The 17183-nt window shown below is 42.3% G+C and overlaps 1 protein-coding gene across 10 annotated transcripts; it reads left to right on the top strand.

Moving 5' to 3' along the window:
* The first annotated feature begins 1988 nt into the window (after positions 1–1988).
* Positions 1989–16395, top strand: nup153 (nucleoporin 153). Of its 10 annotated transcripts, none has more exons than XM_034599222.1 (23): positions 1989–2118; positions 5821–6046; positions 6176–6451; positions 6896–6941; positions 7020–7035; positions 8073–8201; positions 8403–8519; positions 8696–8740; positions 8902–8955; positions 9968–10108; positions 10225–10277; positions 10680–10818; positions 11153–11305; positions 11386–11484; positions 11600–11684; positions 11774–11875; positions 11977–12618; positions 12782–12970; positions 13199–14146; positions 14309–14695; positions 14819–15037; positions 15186–15375; positions 15874–16395. In XM_034599222.1, the coding sequence occupies exons 1-23, from the start codon at positions 1990–1992 to the stop codon at positions 15959–15961; spliced, it is 4473 nt and encodes a 1490-aa protein (XP_034455113.1). In that variant the 5' UTR covers position 1989; the 3' UTR covers positions 15962–16395. The 10 variants fall into 10 exon arrangements, with proteins under 10 accessions (XP_034455113.1, XP_034455112.1, XP_034455115.1 ...); XM_034599221.1 differs by having other exon boundaries at positions 6896–7035; positions 11977–12188; positions 12243–12618; XM_034599224.1 differs by having other exon boundaries at positions 5821–6008; positions 6423–6451; positions 6896–7035.
* Positions 16396–17183: the final 788 nt, after the last annotated feature.

Here is a 17183-nt window from a genome sequence, read left to right as displayed (position 1 = left end):
CAGCATCTAAGTCTGAAATGATTGCAACCAGCCATACTAACACTCTGGATATAGAAAATCAAAAACCTATTTTCAAATGCATATCAATAAGTCTATTAAGTATGTACTGTTATATTTCGAGTTTTATTTAGTTGATCTAGCTATGGTTAGCTAGCCAGAAAAGAAGCTAGCTAGCTAACAGCTAGTTAGTATTGTACATATTTCCAGTAATGGATTCTAAAATAAGACTTACAAGCATCATATGTGCAAAAGCAGCTGTGTGAAATGAATGGTAGGTGTTCCCTAGTGAATACATACTGTGTGGGTCATTTTTGACCCATGTGTGTAAAATACATTTATTTCAAATATATAGCAAAGAAACACTCATGCATGAAATAACACAGGAAATGAATACGGGTCATTTTTGACCCATGTTGTGCATTAGAAGGGTAGTGATACAAAAATGTTTTTTTATTCAAAAAGTAACAAAGGAAACATTTAAATAAGGATCTGTGATGATGGGGGAGTACGGTTAAAATGTAAATGTACATCCTTTAAAAACACTTAATCCCAAGCAGAAAGAATCATACCTACTGATTCTTAACAAACCAGTATAATTTAGCTTAGATGTATCTCTTATAAAATGTTGCATTGTGTCAACTTCTGACGGTACAAGAAATAGAGCAAGTCCAATTGAACTAAATTTAATGCTGCATTGTGTTTTGCATTGGAGCTGCAAAAAAAGGTAATTCGAAAATCTGTCCTCTAACTTTTGCAATAAAGACCCACACATTTGTAAATCATGCACATGGATTGTTGGATGACTGATCTGTGCACACCGTTTATAAATGATTTGTAAACTTGATTAAATGGTTTTATAGATTAATTTGTAAACTGATTGAAGATTTGCGCGTGGCTGTTTTTTCCACAGCTGACACAACGAGGCTCTGTAAAGCTGTGAACTATCAAATGCAAAAGACACTGTAGCATTAAACCTACACCTGAATCTACATAAATGACCCAATGGGGACTCTGTAGAAAAGACCACAGGGGTGCAGTAGAGTGCTAATGTGCTCCACCAGGCTCTATTGTAAGAAGGCATGAGGGCTGGAGCCATGCAGAGCTCAAGGACTGGTTGGCCATAATAACAGTGGTGATGAGTGCAGGCAGTTCCAGTTAAAATGCAGGTTCTGGCACCTCTGCTCCTCACTCTGGGACAATTTTTTAATATTACCTCAACAATCATCAGATGCTTGTGTGTGAGAACCAGGTCCTACTTGGAAATACGAAATTGAATTTACAATGATATCACAAACAGAAAAACCTGACATTTGAGAAGCTGCATTTATGGAATTTCTGCATTAACATTTACCAGATATCAATAACCAGTTATCGAAATGACTGCAGATTAATTCACATCATGATTTTCTAATTAAAAAATAGTGAATGGTGGAAGAAGTACTACCAAAGAGAAAGTAAAAATAATACCACAGTGGAGAAATAATAAGTCATACAGTATTAGCATCAAAATATACTACCGTATAAAGATTTCAGAATGAATATAATTTAATTTTGGATGATAAATTCTGATGTTTTTTTGTATTGAAACAATTTAAATGCTGCTGTGTAGCTTAATCCTCTGCAATACATCATCGTTTATTGATTGATTATATTTTGTATAGATACTATGACTGAAAGGTAAAGTATCAAGTAATCAAAGTCAAATAAATATAGTGGAATGAAAAATGTGCATTTCAAATGTGGTAGATTAGAAGTCAAAAGATGCAAAAAATGAAAACATATCGTTGTGTCTTCTGTACTGAATGTTTAAATTATATTTTCCATTGATCACATAAACAATAAGATGTTTAAAATCGTGGCTCTGTGCTCGTTTTGAATCGGGTGACCCAAAATAACCCAACGGCGGGGCCATGTGGTTCAGAGTCCCGTCGGAACCTCTTTGTTTCCTTCTGCTACTACATTTCCCAGAATGCCCCGGCGCCGTGCTGGATGACAGCTATCCGGCGCCGAAACGCCGAGAGACGCTCAAACGACAGAGCCATGGCGGCCACGGGTGGAGGGAAAATTAGAAGCAGGAGATACCACATCGCCTCCAAACCTTACGCCAAGAGCAAACAGGTAAACCGAGTGGACGTTTTCGTGTTAACGGTCCGTGTCGAGGACGTCGCGGTGGCCGCAGCTCCACTTTGCCCCGGCTTCTTGTTATTGTTTGCTTTGAGACATTTTACGGCCTGCCGTTAGCGCTCGTGGCCTCCACGCGCTGCTAGCATGTCCGGGAAATGCTAGTTAGCTAGCAGTCCGGCTCACAGGTTAGCATTAACCGGGCGGACTTGACAGGTCAAATCAGGGCACACTGAGTCATTTAGACTAGTGAGCCGGCGTTTGTTAACGTGCAGGCGCCCACATGACACACGGGGGAAACCGGTCGTGGCGCCATTTAGCGAGTTCATTGCTGCTAGCGAAGTTAGCATAGAGCAAGGAAGTGGGGTTCTGCGTATTAGCTGCTGTAGGTAATGTAAGCTAGCGTGCTAGCCCTGGCGAGCAAACGCATTGTTGTCTTCTGTTCTTGAGTTTAGAGGCTTCGCGCCGTCGCTAGTTGAAGTGACATGGCCGTTTGGCTCCATTTTTTACTTGTCCTCAACTGATTATCAACTCTTGTGTGAACGGATTCTAAGAGTGAGGCGTTGGCGTGTGGGGGAAAACGTTTTGCATGTTGGGCTAGCTCCCATTAGCTAAATCCCAGCCAGGAGGATTGCGCAGGAAGCATCGGCTGGAAACCCACATGGTTGCAGCAGACCCATGATGCTTGAACAACTAATATTGATTTTTAGACCCTCTGCATAATGTTGTGTAGCAACACTTGAGAGATCCATTAACCTCTTTGTCAGCCATCACGTTTAATTAGTGGATTGCAAATCAGATTTTTGGAATGGAAGTCAGCCTGCCGGTGTCCTCAGGTTGTGGAGGGAAACCATCTACTCTTAAAAATGATGCCATCGCGTCTCCTTGACTACAGTGTGGATATTGAAAGTCACACTAACAACTAGACGTCATCAGTGAGATGCATTTAATAGACAGATTATTAGGAACACCGAGAATCCAGCAGACTAAATTTGTGTCATTGATCAGTCAGCAGGACTTAATGGGGGATTCAACTTCTCTCAAAAACATCACAAACATGCCTGAAGTTTGCCAAAGAGCCTCTCAGCACTATGCAATCCTTCTGGGCAAAGGTTTAGTGGACTGATGAAACTAACTATTGACTTATTTGGAAAGAACATGCAGCACCATGCATTGGGGTGATACAAGATGTCCTGGAATAACCTCAAGAGAAGATATCGTTCATGAAGAATATGGCGGAGCTGAAGCATTTCTGTGTGACCAATGCTCTTAAATTCCTCCTGAACGTGGTGCAGGTCTGATCTACAGTTACTGAAAGAGTTTGTTTGAGGATACTGCTGCCAGAGGAGGTTCAATCAGTTATTAAATCCAAGGGTTCACTTACTTTTTTGTAAGTCTACCATAAAGACACAAAAGATTATTTGTTATATGCTTTTAGCTTAATCATGAACAGTTAATGCAGTCATGAGTACATTTAATAATGCGGAAGTGTCTGAAGTACATACAAATGTCTGTGGACTGTATGAGCCATAAACAATGATTATCCCATTCTTATGCTCAATTGTCCTTGAAAGATTGAGCTTTTCTGCTGTAGAGAGGTTTATTCAACTCTGCTGGTTATAAAGCAGGAGCATGATAAGACATGCAGTGTTTGCACCATCAGTCTTTATTCATCACTCAACTTTTGTGATGACTTAGTCTTAACAGTGGAAGTCTTTATCGTCTTCACATGACGTAAAGGAAACGACCAAACTTTCAAAATCATCTTATTAGGCGTAAAAGTACATGTTCATCACATTCATTCATGTGATCTCTTAGCTTAAAAAGCTAGACTTACAAATCTGCTCAGGTAGGGATATTCAAAGTGAGACACAATAAAGCAGAATCCGTCGACCACGAGTCACTTTAGTCACGTGACCGTGCTGACAGCAGACATGAGGCACCCTTAAATCCTTATAACAATAGTGTATGTGGGGCTAAGTAAACTAGCACCGTTGTGTTATTACATTCTTGACTAGTCAATGTTTTGTGTATTTGCAGAGGTTAAAGTGTAGGGTGGCCCCCAGGTGTCTTTCAAAGATAAAACAAAAGCGAGAGGCACATATGGCTCTTATCTGGAGTTGAAAACAACTAGAGGTTACACAGCATGTACATGGAGAGATGAACCAGCTAGGTAGCTTCTTTGCTCTACTTTCCATTCTCCAGATGTTATCTTCTCACGCCTTATCGGAATACATTCAGATACTGTTAGAGCACCATTCCAATCACCAAAGAGAGCAACAAATGTGACATTTCGACAGCCTTGCTCTTTGGTACACCCTTAACTTTATCTAGTCTTTTTATTCACATCATAAGTTTAGTTTCTGGGTTTGTGCTCCTCTACTGCAGCTCCAAAACTCCTCCATCCTGTAGGGACATCATCTGTGTATTTGTGGAGAATATACCAGCATTAAATCCTCATATATTCAACTACAGGAACTAGTTTTGCACACAGCACAAAGTACTATGGCTTTTTCACAACTTTTAAACAGAATATACCGCCCAGCTGACTTCAAGGTCTGCAGACCCGTTCAGGAGTGCTGATCTTATTCCAGTTAAACGGTTAAGACCAAGAAAGCTGCTATGGCTCATAGATTCTACCGTAGAGAGCTGGAGGCAGTTACTTTGTGTTTGTGGGGTGGAGGAGTCAAGACTCTTTGTTATCGCTTAGGATTTGTCCAGTATTAGACCTCAGTACAGAGCAGCGTCACTCGGCCACTGCGTCGTAGAAGCACATACAGTGCCTGACCCAGTTTCTGTCTTACTGAGCTTGTGTTATGATTTGCACTGGAGAGAACGAACGGCTTCTCTCTGCAAGTGGTGCTGTGCAGCTGATTCAAATAACCAAATGGAGTGTTAATTCACTGTTTCCCATTAATTACCTAGACTGTGGCGCCTGCCATGGACCTGCCATTTGTCCTGCCACAGTTTCATAATGAACCAAATTTTATTTCGTCCTTTTCATAATGGCATAAAAGATCTATATCATAGTGTTTTGTCTAAATTGTAGAGTGCTTAGATTCTCTCAGCCCCGCCTTGCCCCTCTCATTTTCTCACTCACACTCTCTCACACACCCAGCTGCCATCACACATTGAATCTGATTCTGTGGGAAACACTTGTTGATTGCTGTGTTTAGCAAATGACAAGATCCCATCAACTGTTTTATAGGATTCAGACGTCTCAAAAACAAATGATGTGGAGTTGCTTTGCTGCAAATTCATTATTGTTTTTCAACACCATAAATACAAGCTTCAGCATTTGTTTTCCTTGTGTTGGTCACAGACAAAATTGAGGCCCCGTTCAGGCCTGGTATTAGAATCTGTCTCAGGTGATCCGAGTGGACAGCTCTAAATTCATCAGTTCCTGTAATACCTATTTTTGACCAGACTGATCTATTCTCTCTATAGTTGGTATTTAAAAATAATTTCCACATGATAATCAGCTTTCCAAGCATTTACATTTTTACTGAGATGGTTTTGTTTTGCACACATTTGATGTGCTGATCATCAATACCTTGTTTGGGTGGGTGGGGGGGTTGAACAAAATATATGTGTAAAGTTTATAGTTCTTTGTTTTGTCTGTCTGTCTTCATCTCTGTATCTTACTCATTTCATTCCCTTGTTAATTGGCTCCTCTCCCTTTTCCTTGTGTTTCATCAGCAGCAGTCAGGCATCATCAGTCGGGTGACAGACACAGTAAAGAGCATCGTTCCTTCCTGGCTGCAGAAATACTTCAAGAATGAAGATGCTACTGAAGAAGGGGCTGCTGTACCAGGGACAGACCAGAACTGCCAGCCGCCGCCGCCTCCTCCTCCAAATGGCAGCGAAGAGGGACCTCCTCGTCTTGATGGACGTGACTCCCCAGAACCTAGCACTAGTTACACAGGTGAGGGATCATTCAGTCTCTTGGGTCATCCCAGATTATCTGGAATAGTAAAGCTCTTGCATGAGAATTTCATTTTTCCATTGTCCTCAGTACCAGCATGCTCAACTGTAATTTTCCTCTCATGCACAGAGCCCTCAACCAGTCGGGCATCCCTGAATTTTCAGGAGTATGTCCTTTCTCGGCCCCCTCTGAGTCGCTCCCACCTTCATTTTGCCCCACTGGATGCCTCCTCTCCAACATTGGGGGCTTCCAGCAACCTCTTCTCCCAGCCCTCCACCTCCTCAGCCCCTGGACCCTTTTCAACAGGCTTCTCCTTGGTGAAAGAAATCAAGGACAACCTCTCACAGCACGAAGATGATAACATCTCCACCACGAGTGGGTTCTCCTCCCGCGCCTCTGACAAAGGTAACAGCAGAGTTCCATGAAAGATGTCACTGCACCTTCCGTTTAATGCACCTTTAAATAGATGTTAAATCACCTGCTGAGGTGATTGATTGGAATGAAAACCTACAGTCTGTTGAGTCTCTTAGGGACACAGTTGGATACCTTTCTGTGAAAATGGCATTCATCACACGTCTTGTGTGATGAGCTTGTTTGAACAGGATCTCTTTGCACTGGCTGAGATTGAATAGCAGCATTAAGAAAGCAAATTCAACCTCAGAACCAGAAGAAATTACTGATATTTGCTTTAAGTAATAATTGATAAATGTCACCAATTATTCGTGATGCAGTAGGTAGAGGCTCGTATTTAGTTAGTGTTTGTGACTTAATTTCTCCTATGTATGGAGATTAATCTAGAATTCGGCTGAATTCGCACTGGTCTGAGATGAATCTCCTTTTGTTTTTCAGATGTCCCCACTTCAAAAACGGCATCACTTCCCCAGCTTTGGTCCCCAGAGATGGACAGAACAAACTCTGGGCCTCAGCCTTCCCAGTCCAGTCTGAAAAGGCCTGCATTCAACCTATCCGTTTTTGGAACGTCTTCCAATGTGAGTATCTGGGTGTCTATTCATCCGTACAGTGAGTCTGTCAGTGTATAATAGGGGGGAAAACAGTCTGAAAGAATTGATCAGTGCCACAAAACCTGGTATTTTGGTGTCGTGTTTTAATGATGTCATGAGCGCAGTGACCCTCTTGAATATATAATGTCCTCTGGGATTTGGTCGGTGCACACAACTAAAAGTCACGTTTACCACAATCTTATAGACATTTTGCGTTGACCATTTTTAGGTGTAAATAAAGGTTGTTTACCTCAAATTTGTTGTGTATGATCTGGCAAATTGTTACTATAAACCTGCTCATTACCAGACAGTGTTGAATTGTTGCATTAAGTGTCTCTTGTGTCATCAGCATGTTGTACATCTACTTATATGTGCATGGCATTGTGCCAGTCACTGTAAGAACTGACCTGGAGTTTAACAGGCCAAAAATAAGTGGTATTGCAGATAACAAATATTATATTAATATAATAAAAATATTACCATCCCATGGAATATTATGGGATGGTTATATATTTACATAGTCTAAGAAAATGTTTTACTTTCGCTTATTAGTAGAAGCAATCAGCCCACCACAGTTTTATAATGAAACGAAGATTAGGAGCTCGGGGAGAAATCCCGTCATATCAGTGGCCCACTGGACTGTCAGGTTTTTACTCACCTCATCAGGCAGGAAGAAAAGTCAACGCCAGCCCTCTCTGTGTACTTATTATCATTGGAGGTGCACATGGTAGCGAGCTGCTTGGGTTACTCTTCCTTCTGCCTTCTCAGCTGTTAAGACTGTATCCACCCCCACACCTCAGGAGTTTATTTATCGGCCAAACACGATCTGCGACAGAATCTATGGGAAATATTGAAACGATTTTTGGAGTTTTACTCATTACATTGCTTGTCTAGACATTTAAATGTACTTTATTTCATGTATAGTATAATAATGGGTTTATGTTTGATGATGCCATTAATTAATAATACAGTGAAAGAATTTTGCTCAAACCCAATATGAATTAATGTAAGCCTTTCTCTTGCAGTCGACATTAAACAGCACAGCACTGAACTCCAGCCAACTTGGATATTCACCCTTCTACCCTGGGAAGACCATGTATGGTGGGGCAGCGGCGGTCAGGAGCTCTCGCACGCGTCCTGGAACACCATACCAGGTACGCTAGTGAGAACCGTACACATTAAAACCTGAGTCGAGTTACTTTATAGTAAACATTAGTTAATTATAGTCATTCTTTGTGTACATTCAATGTCATACGTTTGTCATACCTTAGTAGGTTAGCAATGAATTTCTGACATGACAGCGACTGGATGTTATTAATTAAACTGGAGACTAATTTGGCTCATCTGATCCGTAGGCCCCAGTGAGGAGACAGATCAAGGCCAAGCCTGCTGGAGCTCAGCCCTGTGGGGTGACGAGTGCCACAGCCAGACGCATCCTGCAGTCATTGGAGCGCATGTCAAGCCCTCTGGCTGTGAGTTTACACACGCATGGATGAACATTCCAAATCTCTGCAGTTCAAACTTGATTTAAGCTGCATCAGTGGTTTGCTATTTTGTTAATGTCAACTTAGCTTCATAATATTTTAGTATTTTCCTTGATAATTATGGTTTCTTAAAATATTTCATTTTGGTTTTTCCTCATCTGTAGGATGCCAAGAGAATCCCAGCAGCAGCCTCATCCCCCCTGTCACCAGTAAGTGCCTTTAATATACTTTCATGTATTGTGAACATTAACACCCCATAAAAGCAGGTAACTAATATTCTCAAATGAAATATGATGATGACCAACCACCTGAAAACATTTGATCAGTTATGTCCAACAAAAAAGTCCTGTTGTCTTTTTTTCCTTTTTAGTCTATGGATGGCACAAACCTAGATGCTTCACATTTCCAGTCAAAAAAGAAACGGGTAGGTACAAATATTTGTTATTCCAAATCACAATGTAGTGTGAGAAGTTTCTGATTTCATTGTAACTTTGTGCCTGTTATGACATTAAGCTTGTGTATGCACATCAGCAAATAGCCTTCATCTGTCTTCTAATGGAGTCCTTAGACAAGGGTCACAAGGCTCAGTGATGTGACTGAAACAGGGGTGTCATTGTACAAACTCAGCAGCACTTGTTGTGGTTTGTCTTCCTGTCATTTCCTGTCCCACTGCCTGTTGGCCTCAGTTACACTAGTTAACAGGATTCTCCTCAGCTGTTCTCCGCTGTGTGTGTGAGTGTTTGTGCTTCCGTGCAAGTGCTTGTGAGCAAAAGTATTCTGGACTGCAAGTTGTGTTTGGCTCGTTAATGTTGGTGTATGTGCTGTGTGTTAAGTGTGGTCCATTGATCTATTGTACCAGCTCTGGACTGGACTTATCCTCTGTAATAAATGTCAGACATTCTCCTCTGCGACAGCTGCTTTGTAAAGGTCAACAATGGTGTATTGACCCTTGCATGTCCAAAAAAAAGAATCTAAACTGTAAATGATTTTGAAACAGATGCTTGGGTTTTCAGTAGGGCACTTCATTAAAGAACAACTTTAACCACCAAGGATTTACATTTTGGACCCGACTGTCCCTGCAATAACACCAATACATCTATACAGCTTTAGACCAATATTGAAGGATAATGCTGATATTGTTTCATTCTTTATTATCATCAATAAACTGCTGGAAGAATAATTTATCTCTTTAACAAGTACTGTCTGTGTAGTTGCAGACAGATATGATTTATAATATGTATTGTCTGCGTAGAGATTTCTGTTAATGCCCTGGGAAGCGGTTTCATTTTTGAGTTGAGGAATAAACTACTCTGGCTGTTTGTTATGTTGAAGCTACATCCCAATACTAATGCTATGGTGTTGACTATTTTATTTCACATTAAGAAAAGGAATCACCTTTGGTCGTTATGATTTTAATCTCCCCCTCTTGAATTCAGATGGATTCTAACCTCCCACCGGTGCAGAAGATGGTGGTTCCTGCTGCAGCCTCAGTGTCAGGAAACCGCTCTGTGTCCTTCAGGCCTACTTTAACTCCTGGAGGAGTAGGACGAAATGTGGACAGGACCCCAAGAGAGACGGTCAGGCACATAATGCTGCGTTTCTGTCCACAACATTGTTCCTACATACTAAATATAACCAGTTTGTGTCTAACACATTCTCTGATGCTAATTATGTTCTTGTATTATTCCCACAGCCCACAAGACAATCACCTCAACTACCTAGGGCAACCCCAGGTCTATCTCAAAGGTACTGATGCAACACTATCAGATGCTCTGATTGACTTGGTATCAATACACCGAAATTCATTAGTGATGATGCCATAAAAAAAAATATATTATAATAATTATTGCAAAGATTGCTGGCATTTCTGTCAACTTTTTTCAATGTAGATTAAATGTAAACAAGTTGTCTGTGCTTCCTTTTATAATTATTTTGTTGTTCAAAATCTTGTCTTTTGCTATTGTTTCCAATGGAAACAAGATAATTTCCCCAACATTTTTGTAGTAATAAGTTCCAACAATGATAATGAAATGAAAATGAAAAGCCAGACAATCACAACAATTTTCAAACGTTTTGCAGATGTCTGACTTCTTTTTGTGAAGTTTATGAAGTTCGGTCGTACTTACTGAACCCTTGTTACCTATCTATCAGCACAATTGGCTCCAGTGGCCCCGCCTATCCTCTGTCCAGCACGCCTGCAGCCAGCAGCGGTGGCTCTGGAGGGGGCAAGATGAAGAGAGAGAGGACCACTACGCGAGCCTCCACAAAACGCCCCGAGGAGGATGAGGTAAAGAAACCATGAGACTCTGTTTCCAAGACTACTGATTCATTTCTAATACATTATTTATTATCTATATCTTAACTCTTAATTAGTTTTCCAGTGTTTATCAGTTTTATACACAGTTATACAATGTACTTTTATACCAGGGCAGTGTCAGGGTTTATTTTCAGATCAAGTCATAAATACAGATGAGATAATCATATATGATTTGATCTCTTTCCATCATCAGCCTGATAAATGCACTCCTCAGAAATGGCAGAGTCATTTCAGGGTGTGCAATTTCTCAATATAGAATACGTTGTCTCAGCCCAGCAATACTCATGCTTGTTTCTGACTTTAGATGGTTGAGATGCCAGACCTTCCGGCCATTTCACTTCCCATCAGCGCCGCCACCTTACCCACCTTCAGCTTCTCCCCTCTTTCTGCTCCCACCACCTCCACTGCCTCCAACGTCACTGCTGTCACTCCTGCTAAGGAAACATTTGCAAATAAGGTACTGTCTCTTCTTACTACATTGTAGGTGCATTGTTAAATGCAAAACAACATTTTGCTAATTTTAATATTTTTTCCCAGGAACCTCCAACGGTCTCCACACCCCCCTTTGTACCTTTCACATTTTCCTCCCCAATTGTTAAAGCAACTGCTTCTAGCCCACCTACCTTTTCCCCTTCAGTAAGTAAATTATTTATTTCTTAGCAATTTCATCATCATTAATTCCTTTTATTCCATTTTATTCAAAGGTTTAAAGGTTTTAAAGGTTTAAAGGTTTTCCTTTTCCTGTTTGTAGGCTGGATTTACCTTTAGTGCACCTGTAGCAAAGTTAGGTTCCTCCATAACTAACGGGAAGCTGGCCACGCCCATAGCAGCAGCGGGTAAGGTGTTTTCTTACATATGGCCTGATTCAGATTTCTTCCTGTACCAGAAGTCAGTTTTGATCCTTTTGTTGTCATATTTTCTACAGTGAAGTCAGCACCTAACAAAAGCACAGAAGATTTTGAAGGACCCTTTAAACCCGCCAAGGTCCTGAAGCAGGGCAGCGTGCTGGATCTTCTCAAAGCTCCTGGTGAGTCACTGACACATCATCTACACGCTTTGTGTTTTTTGCATGGTCACAAAACTGAATCTGCAAATTCGTTGTTTTAATCCTTCTCCTGTTCTCTCCAGGTTTTGCCTCTCCTGTTGCTCAGCCTTCCTCAGGCTCAGACACTTCTCCCCAGCAGACCTCCAAACAATCCACTGCCCCCTCTTCCTCCTCCACAACCACCACCCCCCTCTCTTCATCAACAGGGTTTGGTGATATCAACCCGCTTAACTGGACCTGTGAAGTCTGCTGGGTGCCGAACAAGCCATCAGATGCAAAGTGTGTTTGCTGTAGTACCCCACAGCCCAAATCCTCATCAAAATCTATGGACAGTAAGCCTTCACCCACGACCTCAGTTGGGATGGATAGCAGCACGAATGCCACCTCCACCACTACGACCACCACAGGTTTTGGCACAATGTTTTCCACACCTGCGGGAACCTGGGACTGTGACACGTGTCTTGTTCGTAACAAACCTGATGCCGTAAAGTGTGTGGCCTGCGAAACGGCCAAACCTGGGACAGGACTTAAACCCTCACTGACTCTTCCCTCTGCCTTCTCAGCTGTTAAGACTGTATCCACCCCCACAGCCCATGTTTCCACAGGGTTCATTGGAATTGGAGACAAGTTTAAAAAACCAGAGGGTGCATGGGAATGTGGTACGTGTTTGGTAGAGAACAAGGCGGAGGACACAAAGTGTGTGGCTTGCACAAATGCCAAACCAGGTAATCAGAGCATGACCATGGTTATGTAATTTGATATTTTTAAGTTCTCAGTCTTGGTTTTTGAATGTGGAAATACAAATGAGCTGTGTCATTGACTAGAAGGTATTTTAGTAGATAATTATCAGTTTAATGAAGTATCTTCTTTTCATCATCCACACTACAGGAGCATCAGCAGGAGCTTCAGTCGATTCATCTTCAGCCAGCACTGCTCCAGTGTTTGGGTTTGGAGATAAATTCAAGAAACCAGAGGGTGCCTGGGAGTGTGAAGCCTGTCTTGTACAAAATAAGGCTGCTGATGTGCAGTGTGTTGCTTGTCAAACAGTTAAACCTGGAGCTAAGGTGGAGTTCAAAGGTAAAATCATACTTTCAGTTTTCTTACATCTTATTAATGATGTAAACTCCAAATGTTTCTTGATGCATAGTAGCATATAAATATATATTTTCAGATTTATTTGTATTATAGACAAATTATATTAATGCATGATGACATGTTGCTGAGAAGTACTCAGAAGTTGAAATGTGACATAAATCAAATCCACACCTTTTTTTTGAGGTTTTGATGTCTTTTGTTTCTCTTCAGCTTTTGGTTCAACCGCTGCTGGCTCCTCTACATTTGGCTCTTCTAATTCTGGAGGTATCAAGTTCGGCACATCTGACAGTACCTCAGGCTCTGGATCTGGAGGCTTTAAGTTTGGCACATCTGACAGTACCGAAGGGTCTGGATCTGGAGGTTTCAAGTTTGGAGGCGTATTGTCAGAATCATCATCAGGTGGATTCAAATTTGGAATCTCCTCATCAGAATCCACTTCTAACGATGCTACTGCCTCATCAGGGTTCAAATTCGGCAGCTCAGGTGAGGGCTTTAAATTTGGAGCTGCCTCTAGTGATGACAAAAAGTCAGAAGAGCCTAGCACAGGTTCTGGGTTTAAGTTCGGAGCCAGTGATGGGATAGTTTTTGGAACTGGATCATCAAGTACAGAAAGCAACACTACTAAGGGTGGCTTCTCTTTTGGACTGTCGAAACCTGAAGAGAAAACATCGGACACCACCACATCATCCTCTGTTACTTTCACAGCACCTGTTTCTTCTCAAGGAAACAGCGACAGTGCTGCATCATCAAATGACACAACATCAGCAACCACAACCACCACCGCTGGATCTGTTTTTGGGAGACTGGGAGAGCGAAGTTTGGCGACCACACCACAAGGTGGCTCAACGTTTGGCTCCTTACCGACGGACAAAGAGCCGGCTGCTCCCACGTTTACCTTCGGGAAGCCGGAGGAAAAGAAGGAAGGCGCTGCTCAGTCCACCTTCCTCTTTGATGCTGCTAGTAAGGAGGCTGATGCTACACCAGCACCGGCCAATTCAGGGGGCTTTTCCTTCAGCAAGGCCAGTGCTCCAACAGAACAACCTCCACCCACGTTCGCCTTTGGCAAGCCAGCCGACAAGAGTGAAACATCTGCTGCAGAGGCCCCAAAGCCCTCCTTCACCTTTGGACAAAGTGCTACAGGTAGTTCATTTGTGAATGGTACGCATTTTTCATTTGGTATGCAATGACTTAAATTATTTATTTATACACACACAAGAACAATAAATATGGTAGGCCAAACTTGATAAAGCTTAAATACTACAAATACAAAATGAAGACTTGAATATTTCAGAAAACCCGTTTCCCTCTTCCTCCCAACAGATTCTGCTGCTTCTCCAAAACCAGCATTTTCCTTTATGGCTAGTAATCCCACCAACACCACTAGCTCCACCACCTCGTCATCCTCGACCCCGATCCCCAGTCTGTTTGGCAACAGTAACAGCTCCACGCAGGCTGCAGCTCCCAGCACTTTCATGTTCAGTCAGCCCCCTGCAACCGCCAGTGACGGTCCTCCAGCTAAAGCCTTTCTTTTTGGACAGAACCAGGACAGCCAACCGCCTGCTCCATCAGCAGCTCCTCTGAACTCTGTCCCAGCCCCAACTCCCTCTCAGACCTTCATCTTTGGTGCTCCCAACGCTGCTCCCCCTGCTGCTGCTGCTCCATCCTTCGGCTTTGGAACAGCAGCTCCCTCTGCTGCCTCATCTTCAGGTCTGTATCTCTTTGTGATCATTCAGGGCTTCATTGACAACTGAAATATTTTCATCATATATAAAAAAAAATCTTAATTTTATATTTCTAATCTGAACATGTATTTATATCTTTCCCCCACAGGTCCGTCTGGAGCTCCCCCTCCGTATGTATTCAGCTCAGCTCCAGCTGGAGGCTTTGGGGCCAATCAGACGCCGTCATTTGGCTCATCTTTCGGGACCTCTTTCTCATCCACGCCCTCACAGGCCCCCGCCTTTGGGGCCAAGACAGAAGCAGCCCCTGTCTTTGGACAGCAGGTTAACTCCACACCTGTATTTGGGGCAGCTACAAATTCTGCACCAGGTCAGTAACTCAAATAACCTTTTTTTCCTTTTAGGTTGTCTGTCTGTAGTACAATGTGCTACTGATCCTCACAATATAAACGTATATTTCTCACATGTACGTGTAATGATAGTTGTCTTTTAATGTGAATGTGCTTTTTATTTTTCAGGTGGAGGCTTTCAGTTTGGAGGAGCCAGTGCATTCGGAGCCACAAACAACACCTCGGGTGTGTTTACTTTTGGAGTAGGTTCCGCTGCTTCTCCCGCTCCTCCCGCTGCCAGCCCCTCCATCACACCCCAGTCAGCACCACCTGGAGGTGGATTCAACTTCAACTCTCAACCCCCAGGATTCAACATTGGGTACGTTAAACCCTCGTAGTTTCCTTGTGAGAGTAAGAGAGCTGTACTCTTTTTGTTTTGTTTTTGCGGTTTAACACAGAGCAACTTTCTGCTCTTACATGTATCACGTGCATGTACAAGTTTTATCTTAAATTGTTGGGTTATTGAGATTTGATCTCTATTTTTACACCTAAGTGGGTCTCACTGTAATCAAGCAAAATACCGCCTTTAACCGTAGAGAAGAAAGAAGTTTAGTTAAAAATGGTTTTGATGGTTGAATTAGTGTCATTTCAGTGGTTTAATCTTGTAGCTTCAGTAGTAAAATCTTTTAGAAAGGGGTCCACATATTTCAGGTTTATAGTTATTTTCCTGATGTGTTTGATAATACTTCAACACTAATGATACAATAATACAGCTTATTGATTTATCTACTATGATACTAATTAGTCTGTATATTTGCGATCTGTTTGATTGTGGTGGTTGATTGTGATAATAATGGGACATCATTTGCTTTTCCAGGGCAGCTAAAACCTTCACCGCTTCTCCTGGTGGACAGCAAGCGATCGCAGGGCGCAAGATCAAGACGGCGGTGCGGCGCAGAAAGTAAAGCTCTAGGGACTCAACTAGAAAGCAGACATGACTTTGACTTGACTCTCATCCCCACTGAAGGCTGAATAAAGTCTTGGGAAGGTCTCCACTGGACAAACACTGAAATGACTGGGCATGTGAAGAAGGGAGGAGGCTTGGGGGCCGCTTTATGCTCGAGCTGGAATGGGTGGGGCTGCAGGCTGGGCTGATTATTCAGAAGCTTTCACACGTAGATCAGAAATGTTAATATGTGAGACCATCCCACTGGACTTCTCATGAGAAAAACTGTCGACTGAGCAATGACACTGACTTAGAAAACCACAATCAAGCCAGGGCCCCCCCCACTGCTCAATATGAAAAACAAGCAAGACAGTCATATCTTATTTTTAACACCGGCAAATGTCTGCTAGACTTTAGGCATGACTTTTTGTAATAAAATTACAAAGCTGCAAATCTAAAGAGTTGTGAGTATACACACAAAATCTTATTATTAGTATGGGTGATAAGGTTCTGAGCTGTGATATGCAGAGAGGTAGTGAGAGCTGTGTGGTGAACTTCTAGTGGCAACCCTTCAAACTATTTAGACTGCTCCTTCACAGGAATCAAGGTGCCGTTGGAGGTGAAGCCACGGTGTCAGTGCAGTGTGCTGTATGTACAGGGATGAGCGTGTAATCTTTGTGGTGAATGCTGCGTGCTTGTGTTTTTTTCCTACCCTCTTATGTACAGACTTGAGGTGTGTTTGGTTTCTTTGTACATGCTGAGGTTGTGTGTCGGTGTGCGTATGAAAACTGAACAACAGAGTTATCGCCTGGGCCGCTGGTTAGCGCCGCCACAGGCTGAGCAAGCAAAATGAATGTTTAAAAACAAAAAACACGGGAAGGAAGGAGGGCAGGGTTCAGGAGAGGGGAAAATGTATCCATGCACTGCGGAGGCTGGACCAGGCCGGAGGCTCACGCCCTCGTTCAGCTCCTTAAAGATTTTGTAAATGCATAGTTTCAAAACTCTGTTATATGTTTGAATCTTTGACCTCTCTCTGGTTCGCTCACCTTCTCTGCTTTCTGTGCCCAGTTGTCTCTCTCTCTTTCTCTCTCTCTTTCTCTTTTTCTCTCTCTATCTCTCTCTCTCTCTCTCTCTCTCTCTCTGGTTCACTCCCTCTCCCTGAGGACTTACACTCTCCCTTTACCTCTCTCTGCCATCCCTCTTTATCTATCTCTCTCTCTTAATTGGCCTTTGAATATTAT

Source organism: Hippoglossus hippoglossus, chromosome 11, assembly GCF_009819705.1.
Source record: "Hippoglossus hippoglossus isolate fHipHip1 chromosome 11, fHipHip1.pri, whole genome shotgun sequence".
NCBI classification, from domain to species: domain Eukaryota; kingdom Metazoa; phylum Chordata; class Actinopteri; order Pleuronectiformes; family Pleuronectidae; genus Hippoglossus; species Hippoglossus hippoglossus.
Note: the sequence above shows the minus strand (reverse complement) of the source record. Positions and strands in the feature narration are given on the sequence as shown.

Excerpts from the sequence above, each read along its gene's own strand:
- nup153 (XM_034599215.1), top strand. The coding sequence starts at position 1,990 with ATGACAGCTATCCGGCGCCGAAACGCCGAGAGACGCTCAAACGACAGA. Across the intron at positions 6,452-6,895 it reads CTCCCGCGCCTCTGACAAAG|ATGTCCCCACTTCAAAAACG; the intron begins GTAACAGCAGAG and ends TTTGTTTTTCAG. Across the intron at positions 8,520-8,695 it reads GCATGTCAAGCCCTCTGGCT|GATGCCAAGAGAATCCCAGC; the intron begins GTGAGTTTACAC and ends CCTCATCTGTAG.